This window comes from Hirsutella rhossiliensis (genome assembly GCF_020360975.1).
Source record: "Hirsutella rhossiliensis strain HR02 chromosome Unknown scaffold00015, whole genome shotgun sequence".
In the NCBI taxonomy this organism is placed as follows: Eukaryota; Fungi; Ascomycota; class Sordariomycetes; order Hypocreales; family Ophiocordycipitaceae; genus Hirsutella; species Hirsutella rhossiliensis.
The window spans coordinates 46272-61345 of NW_025408681.1; the positions used below are offsets into that span (position 1 = coordinate 46272).

General features: G+C 53.2%; 2 protein-coding genes across 2 annotated transcripts; one reads left to right on the forward strand and one right to left on the reverse strand.

Annotated features, from left to right (window-relative positions):
* Window positions 1-1230: 1230 nt before the first annotated feature.
* Window positions 1231-4666, reverse strand: HRG_10121 (reverse transcriptase (RNA-dependent DNA polymerase) domain-containing protein; the record flags this gene model as incomplete). The annotated part of the gene is made up of 6 exons (XM_044868592.1): window positions 1231-1304; window positions 1508-1803; window positions 1897-2422; window positions 2479-3418; window positions 3696-4541; window positions 4598-4666. The coding sequence occupies 6 exons, from the start codon at window positions 4664-4666 to the stop codon at window positions 1231-1233; spliced, it is 2751 nt and encodes a 916-aa protein (XP_044715947.1).
* A 6545-nt stretch (window positions 4667-11211) lies between these two features.
* HRG_10122 (major facilitator superfamily transporter) lies at window positions 11212-12663 on the forward strand (the record flags this gene model as incomplete). The annotated part of the gene is made up of 3 exons (XM_044868593.1): window positions 11212-11395; window positions 11473-12523; window positions 12618-12663. The coding sequence occupies 3 exons, from the start codon at window positions 11212-11214 to the stop codon at window positions 12661-12663; spliced, it is 1281 nt and encodes a 426-aa protein (XP_044715948.1).
* Between the last annotated feature and the right edge of the window lie 2411 nt (window positions 12664-15074).

Here is a 15074-nt window from a genome sequence, read left to right on the forward strand (position 1 = left end):
TTGTCAGTGTGGCTAACAATCAATCGAGTTCAATTTCGACCATCGAACTTGATTGATTGAAGGTATGTCCAACTCGATTGAAACTTGACTTGACCAGTCAATGAGCTTGATTGACAACTTGTCAAGTACTTGATGTACTATGCCTAATCCGGTAATTGGTACAGGCACTCGCGGTGCAGAAATCCCGCGCAAAATTTTTGGAGCTTGGAGTGCTGAATGACCGACTTGGGCCCCCCGGAACGCGTGTGGCAACGTTATCACGCGTCGAATTGACGCGTTGTTGATGGCTGTTTGGTGTGATAAGAGTGGGGTTCATTTTCGCTTGTGTTGGGACGGTTTGGGGGCCCCCGCGCGGGCCCACTTACGCCTAATGCGCGCTAAGCAACCACTTTCGGCCCCACAATATTTGAGGGCGAATCCCACGATTCGAAGCGATATAATTTAGTTTAGTTTAGTTTAGTTTAGTGTATTTTCCGTCCAGCAACTTTTGGTCGCTCAGGTCTCCGCAGGGGAGCACAGGACGTGCTGAGCTAGCAGGTGTCTACATGCTACATATCGTACACTTCACCCACTATCCAGCATTTCATCGGCTCAACGGCGCTCATGACAAACCTGTTGCCCGTCAGCGGGACGTCCAGGCATGAAGAGAAAGCTGTCCCGTGGTCAGATCAGCCAATTTGCTTCTGGGGCCTTGCAGCCCTTGATGACCTCGGCGATCGCATGGTCGCGAGACCTTGACGCCGCCCGAGATCGGAGCAGGTAACAGAAAGGATTGAGAGGAAAGGTAGGGTGAGAGAGAGAATGATGACCGTCTAGTGGCGTGGGCAGATCCCTCCGAAGAAGGAGCTCGCTTTCGCCAGCCTGACGAATTTGTCAAAGTCCTTGCCGATTGCGCGGTTGATGGCTGCAGCCGGCCAAGGTGCAAGCCGCATACGATGCCGTGGCGCAACCTTTCTGCAGTAAAAGATGTGTGCTGGCTCTTTCGTCTTCCGCACGAGCACGTCAGTCGCGCATTGTCGTGACCAAACCTTTCGTGGTAGTCAGCAAAATCCCCATGGTGGGTTCTTGCTGCAAGCAAGTTACGAAGCAGGGGCCGAGAGAGCGCCAATTCTGACGGGCAGCTGGTTGTGGCTTTAAGCCTCAGGTCTCTGTATCGCTCCGGCGCAGAGGCTTCCCACCAGGCCTTGAAAGCCTCTTCCGGCTGCTGTCGGGCAATCTTTCGCAGGTGCGCTAGCGTCGGGACGTTATCAGCGGGTTCTGGCAGTGATGCTCCGCCTTTGCCAGAGCATCAGCCTCCTCGTTGCCTGGGATGTCAGCATGGCCGGGGATCCAATGGACCTCCACAGCTCCGTATTTTCGCGCCAAAGATTGAAACTCAAGGAAGACCTCTTGCGAGGAGTCGCTCGGCGTGCCCGTAAGCATGTTGCGGTCGCGAGGTTGTCGAGGCAGACAAAGATGCGGTCAGTTTCTGGAAGGCTCACCGCAGCCTTCAACCCCTCCAACGCACCTTTCGCCTCAGCGTCGAAAATCTCGGCGGGCCCGAGACGGCCCTTGTCGCGCAAGACGGTGGATCCGTCCCGATGAACAACATAGCCATATCCGGCGTGGCCTTCGGTAGAACGGGACCCGTCGGAATAGACGACCAGAGTTCGGGGCGATAGTGCCTGGAGCCAATCGCGAAATTTCTTCGCCGTCTCATTTTTCGATGCACTCTGCAGAGGCGCAGTCTGCTCTTCGACAAATCCGCGCTGCAGCAAGGCAGGCCTTGGGCAGCTTGGTAGCAATTCGTCGGAGCGCCGCAGCCTAGTCCGGAAGGGTTTTGGCTGCTTTTGGTACTTCAGCTTGATCATTTCATTCAGTATAGGGGCTTTTGGCCTCGACGTGCGCTTCACGAGCGGATGAGCTTCGTCCAGGGATTTGAGACGCGCAGCAAATGCAGTCCGGCGCGCCTCGAGCAGCAGAGGGACCGGCGGTATCCCTGCCTCCCGGTGCAGAACATTCGTTGGTGTAGTTCTCCACACTGGCAGGATAGCCCGAAGAGATGTGTAGAGTGCCTTGCTCATCTTCTTTACGAGGTGTCCGATCCTGGACGGTCCTTCCTTGCCCGGCTTGGTCCAGCGCGGGCGCGTAGAACCAGGATACCAGACCTCCGCCGCGTAGAGCAGCACTGGAATGACGCAAGCGCAGACCGCTCGTCGCACAGCGCTCGGTAGAGGACCATGCCTGGTGTTTGTCAGTCTCCTGAGATGGAAGGCGACTGCTTGCGCTTTGGCCGTCCATTTCTCGACATGAGTCTTGAAAGACAGAGTGCTGTCGAGCCAGACGCCGAGCCAACGCATCGCCCGGCCCGGCCGTTTCTCAAATTCGCCATGGAGCACTGGCGGCGCCGTCTTGGGCGTCGTTCGAGAGAAGTGCATCACTTCTGTCTTCTCAGGGTCGAAGGAGATCCGTTGGCGGCGCCCCACGATACAAGCTCACGCACATGATGAGATGCTTCGGCGGACGTCTCATCCAGGCTATCGCCGACGCAAAGGATGGCAGTGTCGTCCGCATAGCCGAAACGCCCTTTTGAGCTGCCCAAGCGGTAGATTGGTTCCGTATACAGTAGGAAGAGGATCGGCGAGACTGGCGATCCCTGTGGCAGCCCGCACTGGAGAGGCGATGAATTCGTTGCGATATCTTGATAGCGGATGCGTGCCGACCTGTCTTGCATAAACGAGCCGACCCATCGCGCGAGGTTCGGTGGCCACCCTTGCTCCCGTAGGCGAAGGATCAATCTGTTGCGGAGGACTGTGTCGAAGGCGCCCTGAATGTCCAAAGTCACCAATGTTGCAACCTGCTTGCAGGCAAATGCCTCCTCGATGTCATGAATCAAGGCAGCAACGAGATCCACGGCCGATCTCTTCGGGAGCGCGCCGGCTTGTTGTGGGTGTAGTACGCCGAAATGGACCGAGGCCCACGCTAGACGCCGTGCGATGAGCCGCTCGAGGCCCTTGCCGAGACAGGACAAAAGGGAGGGGCGCCAAGCGCGGGGTGTAGAGATCCCTGCGCCCCGGCTTGCAATCATGACCACTTCTGCTTCTCGGAAGGGCTTCGGATGGTGGCCAATCCTGAGGCAGCCTTGATATAGCTGGTGGACGAGACTTCCGATCGCATGCCAGACAGCGCGGAGCATCCGCACCGTAATATTGTCGGGACCAGGGACGTATTCCCGGTGCGTAGCGTGGCGTCGCGGGTCTCCTCCGGAGACTCGGTCGGTGAAGGGTATCGTCCTATCTGTGTTCACGGAGATCCACGGATCTGGGATGTCGTCGTTCGCCGTGCGCCGTTCCAGAGTGGCTTGTCGCAAGGCGGTGGCCTTTTCCAGCTGCGTCTCATACACTCGGTCGTCAATTTGCAGGAGGAGCTTGAAACGGACCTGGAGACTTCAGCCAGCGGACCGCCCTGAAGACGGAGGCGCTATCGGTGAAGCTGTCAATCAAGTTACGCCAGTAAAGGCGCTTGGCCCGGCGCACCACGCTATGGAGCTCCTCTTGGCTAGCTGTACTTCTCGGTCGAAGCCGAGAGTGAACTCTCCTCCACGCGCGGTAATTGGCCGCCGCCTTTGCGCATTCTTCAGTCCACCACCGCGCACCATGCGTAGTCTTACGGGCAGGTCGACCGGCAGCTCTGGCTGCACAACCAAGAAGGTTCACGAGCGCCGACGCAAAGCTGTCGAGCTCGGAAGGAGATGCCGTGGTGATCGGGATGAAGGCGGCACCGGCCTCCACTAATTCAATGAATCGCTTCAATTCCTCGTCGGAGTTGAGATGGATCTTTCCTATTGGAAGGGGTGCCAGAACTTGTCCTGGCAGCGTGATACTAAGGGTAAAATGATCGGAGCCGGTTGCTAGATGATCCTCGACAACAGCGTCGGCCAGAGGTATGTTGCAGAAGGCGAGATCAACCGTATTGCCGTGTGCGTTGGTCGGGACATCGACAGGATTCAGTAAGCCGAGTCGATTGTCCATTGCCCAAAACGCTATTTCTTCGCCGCGGTCCTCTCGTCGACCGGCCTGCCAGCTGGGATGTTTGGCATTGAAATCACCAGCAACAAGACACTTGTCCGGTACGGTCCACTGAAGCAAGATTTCAAGGGCTCCGTCGTGGTACGGCTGCCGATAGAAGTTGACGACTGTTATGCCGTTGACGGTGAGCCAAAGGATGTCACGAGTCGCCGCAGGTCTCTTTTGATCAGCGACGAGACCTGCGGAACGCCGGACGTATGTCATGACTCTCGGGCGAGTGTCGCGGCCGTCCCAGTCGTTGACGGGTGAGAAGGTGTCGTAGGCCTGATGCGTCTTAGTGAGGCATCGGCCATCTTTCAGTCCTGTCCATGGCTCCTGCAACAAAATAATGTCGTATTGTTCCGAGTCGGCCAACGCAAGGGCACAATCGTGTGCCGGCGGAATCTTGCCTACGTTGGCTTGGAAGATTCGCAAGATCCTCCTATCGCTTCGATTGCGTGGAAAACAGCGAGGCATTAGGGTAGCGTCACAGGACTAGTGCGTCGTTTCTTCGATGGGACGACAGGGAGGAACTGGTCGCCGTCCCTTACATGCGGCGGCGTTGTGGCCACAACGATGCATGGGGTTGACGGCGCGGCTGGCTCGTAAATGGCGCCCATGTCGGAGCTTCCATCTCCTCCAGCTGCCCGCGGCGCCGTTGACTCCAAGGAAAGTATCTGCGGCCTGCCAGGGCTCTGATCAGACTGGTCGGACACTCTGGCCTTTGAGTCTGCCGCTTCTGCTGCGCAGAGAGCTGAACTCCCATCTGCCGTACCAGGCTCTTCTCCTCCTTCGTCAGGCGCCGGACCATGCCGTGAACGCGCTTGGGGCGGGCAGGGCATTGGGGTCATCCGCGCAATGGGGTCCAAGGCAGTTTGCACACTGCTCGAGGGCGGTGCATTCTTGGCTACGATGGCCGGTTTTGCCACAACGCCTGCAGCGCGCCGTTCGATCGCAGCTGTGTCGAGCGTGGAAATCCCAGCACTTGTCACATTGGCTAGGAATGCTGGGCTTGTCGATATAGCGGGCGAACCGGCTGGCGCCGAACAGTCGCCAGGGTCTCTGCGTGGGTTCCAGGAAGGATACAATAAGGGTCTTGGTAGGCATATCGCCCGAGTCGTGTCGCGAGGTCCGTATGCTGATGGGCTTCAGTCCGGTTTGGCAGGCAATTTCTTCTTTGACCGCCTCATCGAAGTTGATCTCAACGCCGCGTAGGTCCGTGAGCCTACGGGGCAATCGGCTACGGCATACGAATGCCATTTCTGGCTAATCTCTACGGCCGTCGCGTCCAGATCTACGGCCCAATCCGCCTGTCGCTGCACGAGTAGTTCGCGCGTGGCCACATCCGATGCCAGGATGGCCCAACCCGTGTTTACCGGGAAGGCTGCCGGGATGCGGCGTAGGTCGATGCCGACTCTAGCGGCGATGTGGGCCCGGATAGCGTATCTTTCATGGTTTCGGGCCGGAGCATCGGCGTCAAGTCGGACAAAGACACGCAGGTCTTCCTTGGTGGGACCACGGGCGGTCGTCCTTGAGACGAGTGGTGGTTTGCTGTTTTCGCTGTGGTGGGGCGGAGGCCGTAATGGCCAGCTGTCCTTGTGTCGTTTTGCCGGATGCGAGAACGCTGCTGTACGTAGGTTTCGGTGGTTCCTCAAGGTCGGCGAGCGATTGAGTCAGAGGTTCAGAAACTTGGTGGCAACTTGCTTTGCGATGCTATTGTGGGAGCCGGACGTGAATTGTTTGGCTGTCTGTTCGAATGATTCGCTAAAGGCCCGAAAGACTGCCAGCTTGGCATCATGGGCTGCCGTTTGGTCGCGAGCGATCTTTGTAGCCGCTTCGATGATGGAGACAGGTGCATTTTCCGTGGACCCGGTCGAACCAGGGCCATTCGGGATTATTTCCGGCTGCGTTCCTTCCGCGACGGCAGCGTTGGGCGTGTCGCTGGGAGACGTCGGTCGAGGAGCTGCTGAGCCGCCAGGGTTGAGACATTTGGGCGAGCCTCCGCCGGAGAGGACAGTAGGTGCTGAGATGCACGGGCTGCTAGATCAGGTGGCGATTGTATGTCGACAGCACAGGGAGCGGCGCGCGAACCTGAGGCTGGTGCCATGGCCGCTGCCGGCGCTTTGCGCGGCGCTGTTGCGGAATTTTCAAGAGCACTGTTAAGCGAAAAGCTGTAAGGGATTTTCCGATGATCTGCCGGATCTGGTGATCTGCCGGATTGCGGCGACTTCGCACGCTCAACATCAATCGACAATAGCTCAACAACAACGGTGCCAATTGACGTATCCTTTGATTTCCTGAATCATCAGAAGCAGTGAAAGTCTGGCATATATTTAGAACTTTTATCTAGGGGCAATGCGCTGCGGTGCTGACATCAAACCAAGCAACGGCCAAAATAGGATGCCGACAGATTGTGTAAGTCATTTCAGCCAATACAGCAAAACAGAACATTATTGGCTTTCATCGTAGGCTTTAATCATGTGGGATTCTCCCCATTCTATCCATAGTGCAGAACTTGGCTCAGGATACTGCAAAAAATGGGGTTGGAAGGGCGAGCTGGATAACTTCATTCTACGCACCCGTAATGAGCCAGATTGAACGTGATTCGACGGTACAAGCATCTTCTGAAAAGAACCTATCTATGCATCTGAATGTAAGGTTTATTTTTAGCTTGAAATTCAGTGCGCGAGGCTCCGCTTTCACACCTGACAAGGAAAGACGTGCACGAAAATTGAGAAATTCGACACCCTACCCTAAAACACGTATAACATGGATGAAATGGGCTTTCTATTCCTTATGAGCATTTGAACGAACAGGGTATTCCTCTTATTATAAGAAAACAAGGCAAAATTGCTCGGCGTATTAAAAAATGGCAACCCATCCTCCCTTACGTTCAAGATGTGCGTCAGTCAAGAGATGGCATCGCTGCCCCATTTCTCATCCACCAAGACAAGCCAGCACAAACTCTGGACTTTTGGTTCGTGAAACGTGAATCAAGTCGTCAATAAATATTTTTAACACGTCAAAAACGAGGTGGACGAATCACAATATTGGAAATGAGCAGCTCACCGGTACGTTCGACCGGTTTACCAGGGTGAAAGCTCGAAACGGTTGTGCTTATCGCCTTTGGTTCCCGATGGCCACTTAACCATTTTAGTATCGAATTTATGGAGTGGTGTGACCGGCACCGAGTGATCGTTGTGGTGTTTCCCCTCAATCCATTCATCGGCTGCAACCCTTGATGTATCGTTATTCAGCCTCTCTCAACAGCGTATACGCATGATCTTATCCAGTACACAGACAAATCAAAAGGTTCATTGGATTGCTGAAATCGAAGATCTAGACTGTGTTTTGGAACGCATTTCAGGAAGTAGTCGAGAAGTCCTCTGTTGATGCTGGCCGCAACAGCCGAAGGCTGAGCAGCACCCTCGGGAGCCCTCAATATGAGTTTTAAGTGCTTGATATGAGAGTTAAAGTATGCAGAGAACAAGTAGTCACAAGAACCAGCGCAGGCAGACCGGTAAGGCTTCAAAGATGATCTCTTCTGCTGTACAGATTCTAGTGCAGACGAGGTGTTTAGCTCTAAAATTGTGGCTCAAGCTCGCCAAAAAATGACAGTGAAAGGACTCCAAAAGAAAGAGGAGGCTCTGAAGAAGGAGGCCCGAAAGCTTCAGCGACAGCAGAAGGCAGCGGAGCAAAAGCTCTCGCTCTAGAGAAGAGGAAGCAATGAGAGGCGGAAATTGGGAGAAAACGACGGATGACGGAGGCCGTGAAGCAAAATAAGGAGATAAATTGGCATTATTAACAAGAGCTGAAGATTTTGAAAGTGGAAAAGCCACAGAAAATGCAGAATGAGCGACGGGTGGCTTCTGAGGGTCGCGAGAGGAGTCAGGATGTTCACGCTGCAAAAATTGTCACTCTTCCGTTCACACCAGAGCGGGCCATAGCATTGCAGGTACCAAACACACTATATAATAACGCAAATAATAAGGCAATGATAACTTCAAACGACATATCCTGTCCTCAAAGGCCCTCTTTAGCTGTTGATAGTGATCGGGAGGCAATGGGTGCATTTCGGGGACTTGCGCGATCGGAGAGTAACAGAAGACGACCTCGATGGCTGGATGACTTCAAAAAGATTGAGTGGCATCTTTGAGCATTATTAACTGCTCTTATAAGATTTTAGAACAATTCAAATAGTATTCGTGAAGTTATTCTCAGTTCTTTGCTGGAATGCAATGAGCCCAAAATCCGGCGAATCGCCAGATCCGGCAGATCACCGGAAAATCCCTTATGGATAGGCTACTTCCTTAACACTTGCGTGCCAAGAAAGTAAAAATGCAGGGAAGGGTTGTTCGAAGCGATGTAATTGGCGGATTACTTCCCGATCTAGGGTAGTCCTCTCTTTGCCATGTGGCGTCAAGTACTTGACGACTTGACACTCCTTGAACTCGATTGATTGATGACTACTACCTAACTTGACTTGAGAACTTGACTTGACGAAAAGTCAAACTTGATTGAGAATTGTCAAGTTCGAGCTTGATTGTTAGCCACACTGGTAATTGTAGCCTTCTTCCCGTGGCAGGCCTTGCAAAGCCAAAACCGATGACCGGAATCGGTTTTCTCGACATCGAACCCATGCTCCCATACCCATCCCGTCCGCGCTCTTTTTCTATACTTGCGTATGGAGAAACCCGAGAGGCGATTCCAATCGATGCCTTCATATCCAACGTAGTCGATCGAAGGTGATGTGTCAAGGTCGGGGGAGCTCTCGGGAGCGCTAAAACTAGTGGACGGGACACTAGAAAGGGCGGCTGACAGCGCCTCGCCTTCTGCTGTATGCGCCATTGCAGTCAAGTGCAGGGCTGTCCCATTTTGGCCACCGGCTACAAATATTTCCCCCCGTAATATGGCAGACGCACCCAAAGATATATTTCACGATCAAACGTGTCAGGTAAAACGCAAAAAGAAAGCTTAGTGACACGGCCTGGAAAAGCAACTGCCAGTGATAAGCGACCGCTCTGGGCCAGGGCTGGCTCCCAAAAATTATTGGCCCAGGTCGCCATTGTGGGGCGTATCCAAATAATCAGATATCCAAATAAATTTGGATGTTGCGATTTGATTTGATTTGATTCAGCGCAGGGGCAATTTGATTTGATTTGATTTGGATAAATTTGATTTGATTTGATTTGATTTGATTATGATTTATCTATTTGCAAGTCTGAGAAGATGCGTACGGATTGTATTAATAGAGGATCCATCTCGATGCAAGCCGGTGATTTCCTCCTGAACTGTGGAAAGATCAATTTGTGGTCGAGGCATATTTGTTTAACTGAGTAAAGCGCTATTCGGGCTCAATGATATCGTAGAAGGAGAAAAGCACTGAAAATGTGTACCAATGCGCAGAGCGAACGCTTACTTTCATTTCTTTCAATGCCCTATGCTAATAGAAGAGTATCGGTATATACAAGTTACCCAGTTGCACTTAGACCCGATCGGGTAATCTAACCCCGGGGTGCCCACAGCCCAAAATGTGTTTTGAGACAGTCTGGCCTACAGTCGCCCGTATGGTGGGCGCATTTCGGGGACTTGCGCGATCGGGGCGTAACAGAAGACGACCTGGGTGGCTGAATGACTACAAAATAAATTGAGTGGCATCTATTAGCATTATTAATTGCTCGAATGGGATTTTAGAACAATTCAAATAGTATTCGTGGAGTTATTCTCAGTTCTTTGCTGGAATGCAATGATACCAAAATCCGGCGAATCGCCAGATCCGGCAGATCACCGGGAAATCCCTTAAAGTGGTTCGGCGTGCCTATCAATTGCCATACGAAACCCGGTCTCGTCCATGTTCCAGATGTCGTCTGCCACGATACCTTCGGATTGTATGATATTATGGAGCTTTTATACCATTCGATGACTGTAGGGATGTCCTCGGTATACGCAGATTCCGACAACACATTGCCTCACCAAAACCCCACCCGGCCTACGACACCTTCTCCTCGTTGACAGCCGGCCGGGATAGGCAATAGTACCGAGCGGAGTCACGACATATGTCCCGCTGAAGTCTCAGACTGCAGCTGGCAGCTGCTCATGCCATTGCACGCCCAGAACGCTCTATATGCACAGAAGTTATAAACCCACCACATGCAGTAGTCCAGACACTACACAGACAGCCATATCTTTGCCGTGCCTCGACTCGGATAGAACACAACACACATAGCCGCCAAGTGCGTCGTGGCCAACCTATTTCCTCCCTTAACCTTGCTGACTCCGAGCAATTCGCCTGCTTGGTGATGGATGAGATCCACGGCGACCACGGGGGTAGTGTCGTCGAACTCTGTAGGGGTAATCGGCAGTGGTTTGCTCAGCTTGTCGTTATCGACGAACAAGGTGCGGAAGAAGGCTGTGTCCATTTGGAGCTGTCAGGTCTTAGCTTGTGTCCGATGGAAACAAGGTGGTGACTTGCATCTATCACTGTCCGATTAAGCGAGTACTTATTTAAAGCCAATGCTGCCTTAACGCGGTCTCCAATCTGCTTCTTGTCCATCGAGCAAGTGCCAACATTCTTGACGGCATTCTTGGATTTGGCTGTCGTACGAGCCTTCTTTGTCGGATTGTCCTGGTCGACCTCTACGGGTGAAGACGCATGCTGTTTATTGGTCACTGGCATGCGTCGATTGAGATTGCTTGTGATGATGTGACAGCGTACCTTTCGTGTTTCAACCATATCTTCCAACTTTTCAAGACGCGGAGTCGGAATACGGAAGGGAGAGAAGCGATCTGAAACATAAAGACAAAGGCGCGTTGGAGAAGGTGGAAGTAATGGTCTCATCAAAATCTCGCAGGTTTTGAAGCGCGCCACGCGCCACGCGTCACGGAAAATCTATTTACCGCCGAAGCAAGAACTTCCTTGTCGCCACGTGCCTAGATCTCACCACGTTTACGAAAAGGGACCTCATCAGTACCGCATTTACCACTCGACAGAAGCGTTACGTGAATTTGGCCGCCGGAGTCCGCTAACGTGCTCTCACGGCGACAGGTTGCCGTGACCCCTTCCTGGACCTGCATCCACTGTGCTTCAAAGCCATAAGGTAGCGACGTCGCAAGTTCACCACGACCTCGGAGCCTCCATTCAGCCCGAAGCCCTCCCGGTCTGGCCATGGTGACCAAGTCGCCTACCACCCGGAACTCGTCGCCGGCTTCCTTTTACGCGGCAAAGGACTCGGAGACGCAAGGGTCGGCAACATCCAGCAGTCCTGTCACTCCCTGTCCGTACAGTGAGGCGCGACAGCTGCCTCGCGAGCTCAAAGACCATTGCCAGATTTTTCTCGAAGAACAAATCCGTATAGGCACCCTTTTCCGTCTTTCTATTCGCGCGTTCTTTTATTCTCGGGGGAGACGGGACTGATTGAGGCTTTAGATACTTGTGCCATCAATTTGCTCAACAGCATGCTAGGCTCCGGCATTTCCCGGCAAGTTCCAACCAGCAAGACCGTGCCGGTGCCGCCCCCTAGCCATCTCGCACTTTTGGGCACGCTGGTTATTCATCCGTTGCATACGACTCGTGCAGACAAGCCGGATCACCTGATCGTGTCCTCCCTGGCGCTTAATTACTTGCGCAACGTCCTGACCATCGCTGGACCCATCAACGCCGGATTCCGCGTCGCCTTCCAGTTCCACTCGACACCGAGATGGGCCCGCCAATCCGATCGTCCTGGCTCTGCCAGCGATAGCGACATGTCCGACGGCGACTCGAACGGCGACCTGGATCAGTTGCGGGGTGCAATGGCAAATGAGGCGAGTGTTTGGAGCCGAGGCCAGGACTTGTGGTCCACGGTGGGCTGGGCTTTCAACACGGCGACAGTGCATCCTCACCGGTGGCGCTACTGGAAAGTGTGGCTCGGGTTCATGCTCGACGTCCTCGATGCCGACTGGGCCGAGAGGGGAAGACTTGATCAGGAGGCCCACGAAACCAGTGGCAAGCGCGGACACGAGTCCGTTGCGTGGCGCACGGAATCCATGATTTACATGTATATGAATCAGGACGGTCGTCAGACGGGACACAAGCGAATTATGAACGCGCTCTTTGCCGACGGGGGAAGCCAATCCTTATCTGCCTTCTTGGAGGTGTTCGAAAAGGAGCTAAGGGGGCCTAAGAAGGCGTCGAGAAAACGGAAATGGGAGCAAGCCCTCGACCTGAAAAGCGACAAGTTCGGCGACTACTTTGATGCTGATTCGATATCATCCAGTATTTCTGAGCCGCCAACGCCGGAAAAGCGCCGCGGCGCGAGCAGGGATGTCTCGTTTGGCTGTTCGAATCCCGGTCTAGTCGAATCAATACGTCTCCGACTGAGGTTCTTCAAGCTTCTCTCTGCTGCCACCTCGGTGCTTCGCTGGCGGTTGGACCTTAACCAGCTCCACGATGGCTTTGCGGCAGGCATCAAGCTGCTCCCTCTGCAGATGTTTGCTCTGTTTGTGTCACGACGAGAGAACCCACTGCTACCCGCATCATATGTCACCATCATCAAGAAGCTGTTCCATTTGCTGCTGCCTTCCCGGCACAAGGATCCTAGAAATGTGGATCCAGAAGGCCATGCCATGGGCAGCTTGAGCTTACCCATGCTGGAGCACTGCTACATTTCGTCGCCTGCCAATACGGTCGGGTTGGAGGACAACGCGAAGCTCTCTGGTGGTCGAGCAAGCGATGCAGCTGTTATGGGATTGCGAAATGATGAAGTGCACGGACAGCTTTGCCAAAGCAGCCTTGAGAGGCGTCGAGGCGCGAAAGGCAAAGGCGAAGAAGAGGGGAATGGGCAAGCGTCGCGCACATTCCGGCTCTATCGTGGCCCGGGATGTCTTGGCTGGCTCTGCCGAAAGAATCCGTATGTTGATACAGTTACTGGAGGCATCGGCTGACTCGGACAGTGAGAAGCAGCAAGCCTTGAACTCGACCACCGACTCAGTAGAAAATTGTATCGTAGTCAAATTGTAGCAAGTTCTACACAAAAGCTATCTCACTTGGTCGGCGATCGCAACCGTAGCGCCGAAAGCGCGATTGACAGCCTGAACTATCTCGGTGTGAAAGGCCTCTAGTGAGTTGATACAACTAACTACCATGCTTACCCCCCCCTTCTGCTCACCCCCCCCTTATGCTCCGCAAAAATGTTGCCGCTCCATACAAATTGGACCAACTTCACTTATACAGAATCTACTCAATTTTAAAGCTTTTGACGAACAGTCACCTGTAGCGGGTATAGAAATGACTGAACTTACATTTTGTGAGGTCAGATGATGACCACAGGTGTCGTGGCCCGTGACACCCCGGCATCGCAAAATGGCAATTTCAACCCCTAATCTCCTCCTGCCTCCTTTGCTTTCCACTCTTGCTCATCCTCCACCACCTGTCACAAATGGCTCCAAAAAGGCCTCGTTTGATCTATACAGAGAACGTGATGGCTGAGGCAACCCTCGATGTCACTGATAACGGTTTGTCGCAGCGCCAGGCTTCTCAGAAATGGGGGATACCCCAGAGTACTATTTCCAGCAGAATGCGAGGTCAGTCGGCATTAACCGACCAGGAACAGCCTGGAAAACTCGTATCCAGAGACCAGGAGGCCAACTTGGTTGCATGGACTCTTCGCCAAGAATCTCTGGGTTACGCTCCGTCAGTGTGTCCATCAACCAAGTAAAGCAAGATTTGACCCCTTTGCTTGACTTGGTTGACCGGACCCTTTGCTTTACTTGGTTTACTTGACGAGAGGGGCTTGCTTTGCTTGGTTGGTTGACCTTGGTTGACTGCTATTCCTAATCTGGCTGCCAGTGGCAGATCTATCATCTATGGCAACATATTGCTTCGAAGCAGGTGCTTTTGACACTCAATCGCTGCGACAGTACCTGAATTCAGTCGATTTCGCTCGTCTGTGATGACCTTTTTTGTCTGTGAGAAAACACGTTCACACTCAGCACTCATTGCTGGGCAACTGAACAAGTCAAAGGCCATCTTGGACAGGATCGGGTAATCAGATGTATGGCGAACCCACCACTCCAGAGGATCCTCAACATCCAGATCAGCCTTATTTGTCCTGGCCATAAACTCATCCAGCTCAGATGTCAGCTTTTTCCGCTTCCCTCGTGTGGCTGACGCCGCAATGGCAGCAACCCTATGACGACGCTTACGAGCTTGCTGGAGTGGATCAAGCGTCATCCTGTTAGCAATAGCCTCCTCTTCCTCTTCTGCCTCCTCCTCCTCCTGTTGTTGTCCTGCTCCCTCTGGGTCCACTTCCGCAGCTGCTTCCTCGTATTGTGCGTAAGCCTCCTGCACCACTCGCTTCGCCTCGCTGATCCATTTCTTGTTGTGACTCCATTCAAGCTCGAAGTAAGCAAATTTGTTTGCTGGATGTAGGGCAACAGCACATCGGTAGGCAGGCGTGGCATCTGTGAGGCCAAAATATTCTTCAAGCTTAATGCGAGCAGCATCGATAGCATGGGAATAATATGTTGACACCACGTTAGGGTGATCATCTGCAAACTTTCCAGCCTCCTGGAGCTTCTTGAAAAGGACATCAAGCGACTCGATCGTTTCGTGGAGGGAGCCATGTGATCCTTCTAGGCCAGCTTTGTTTGCCCGGCCTTCCATGCGTTTTGTTAGATCCTTTAAGGGCTTTAAGATGTCGAGGAAGTGGCCCAAATCTGTCCAATCTTGTGGAGTAAGGGCATCCTGTGAGATATCATATTCTCCCTTGACATGGCTGTAGTTGAGGAAGAATAGATCAATGGCGTGGCGAAGTTTTAGAGCCCTTTCAATCATGAAATATACAGAGTTCCAGCGGATGCCGCCATCGACCAGGACTCTAGTGTAGAGGTGCTCGATGCAGCCTTCGTTGTACGCCTGCAGAACGTACTGTTTCAGTCGTTCCCGTCGCTGGTCGCTTCTGTTGATCCACGTACAGAAGTTGTGGAGTTTTCCGACAAAGCTTTGTTTCCTCCATATCTCAAACCGCTCATCATCAGATGCGCCACGGA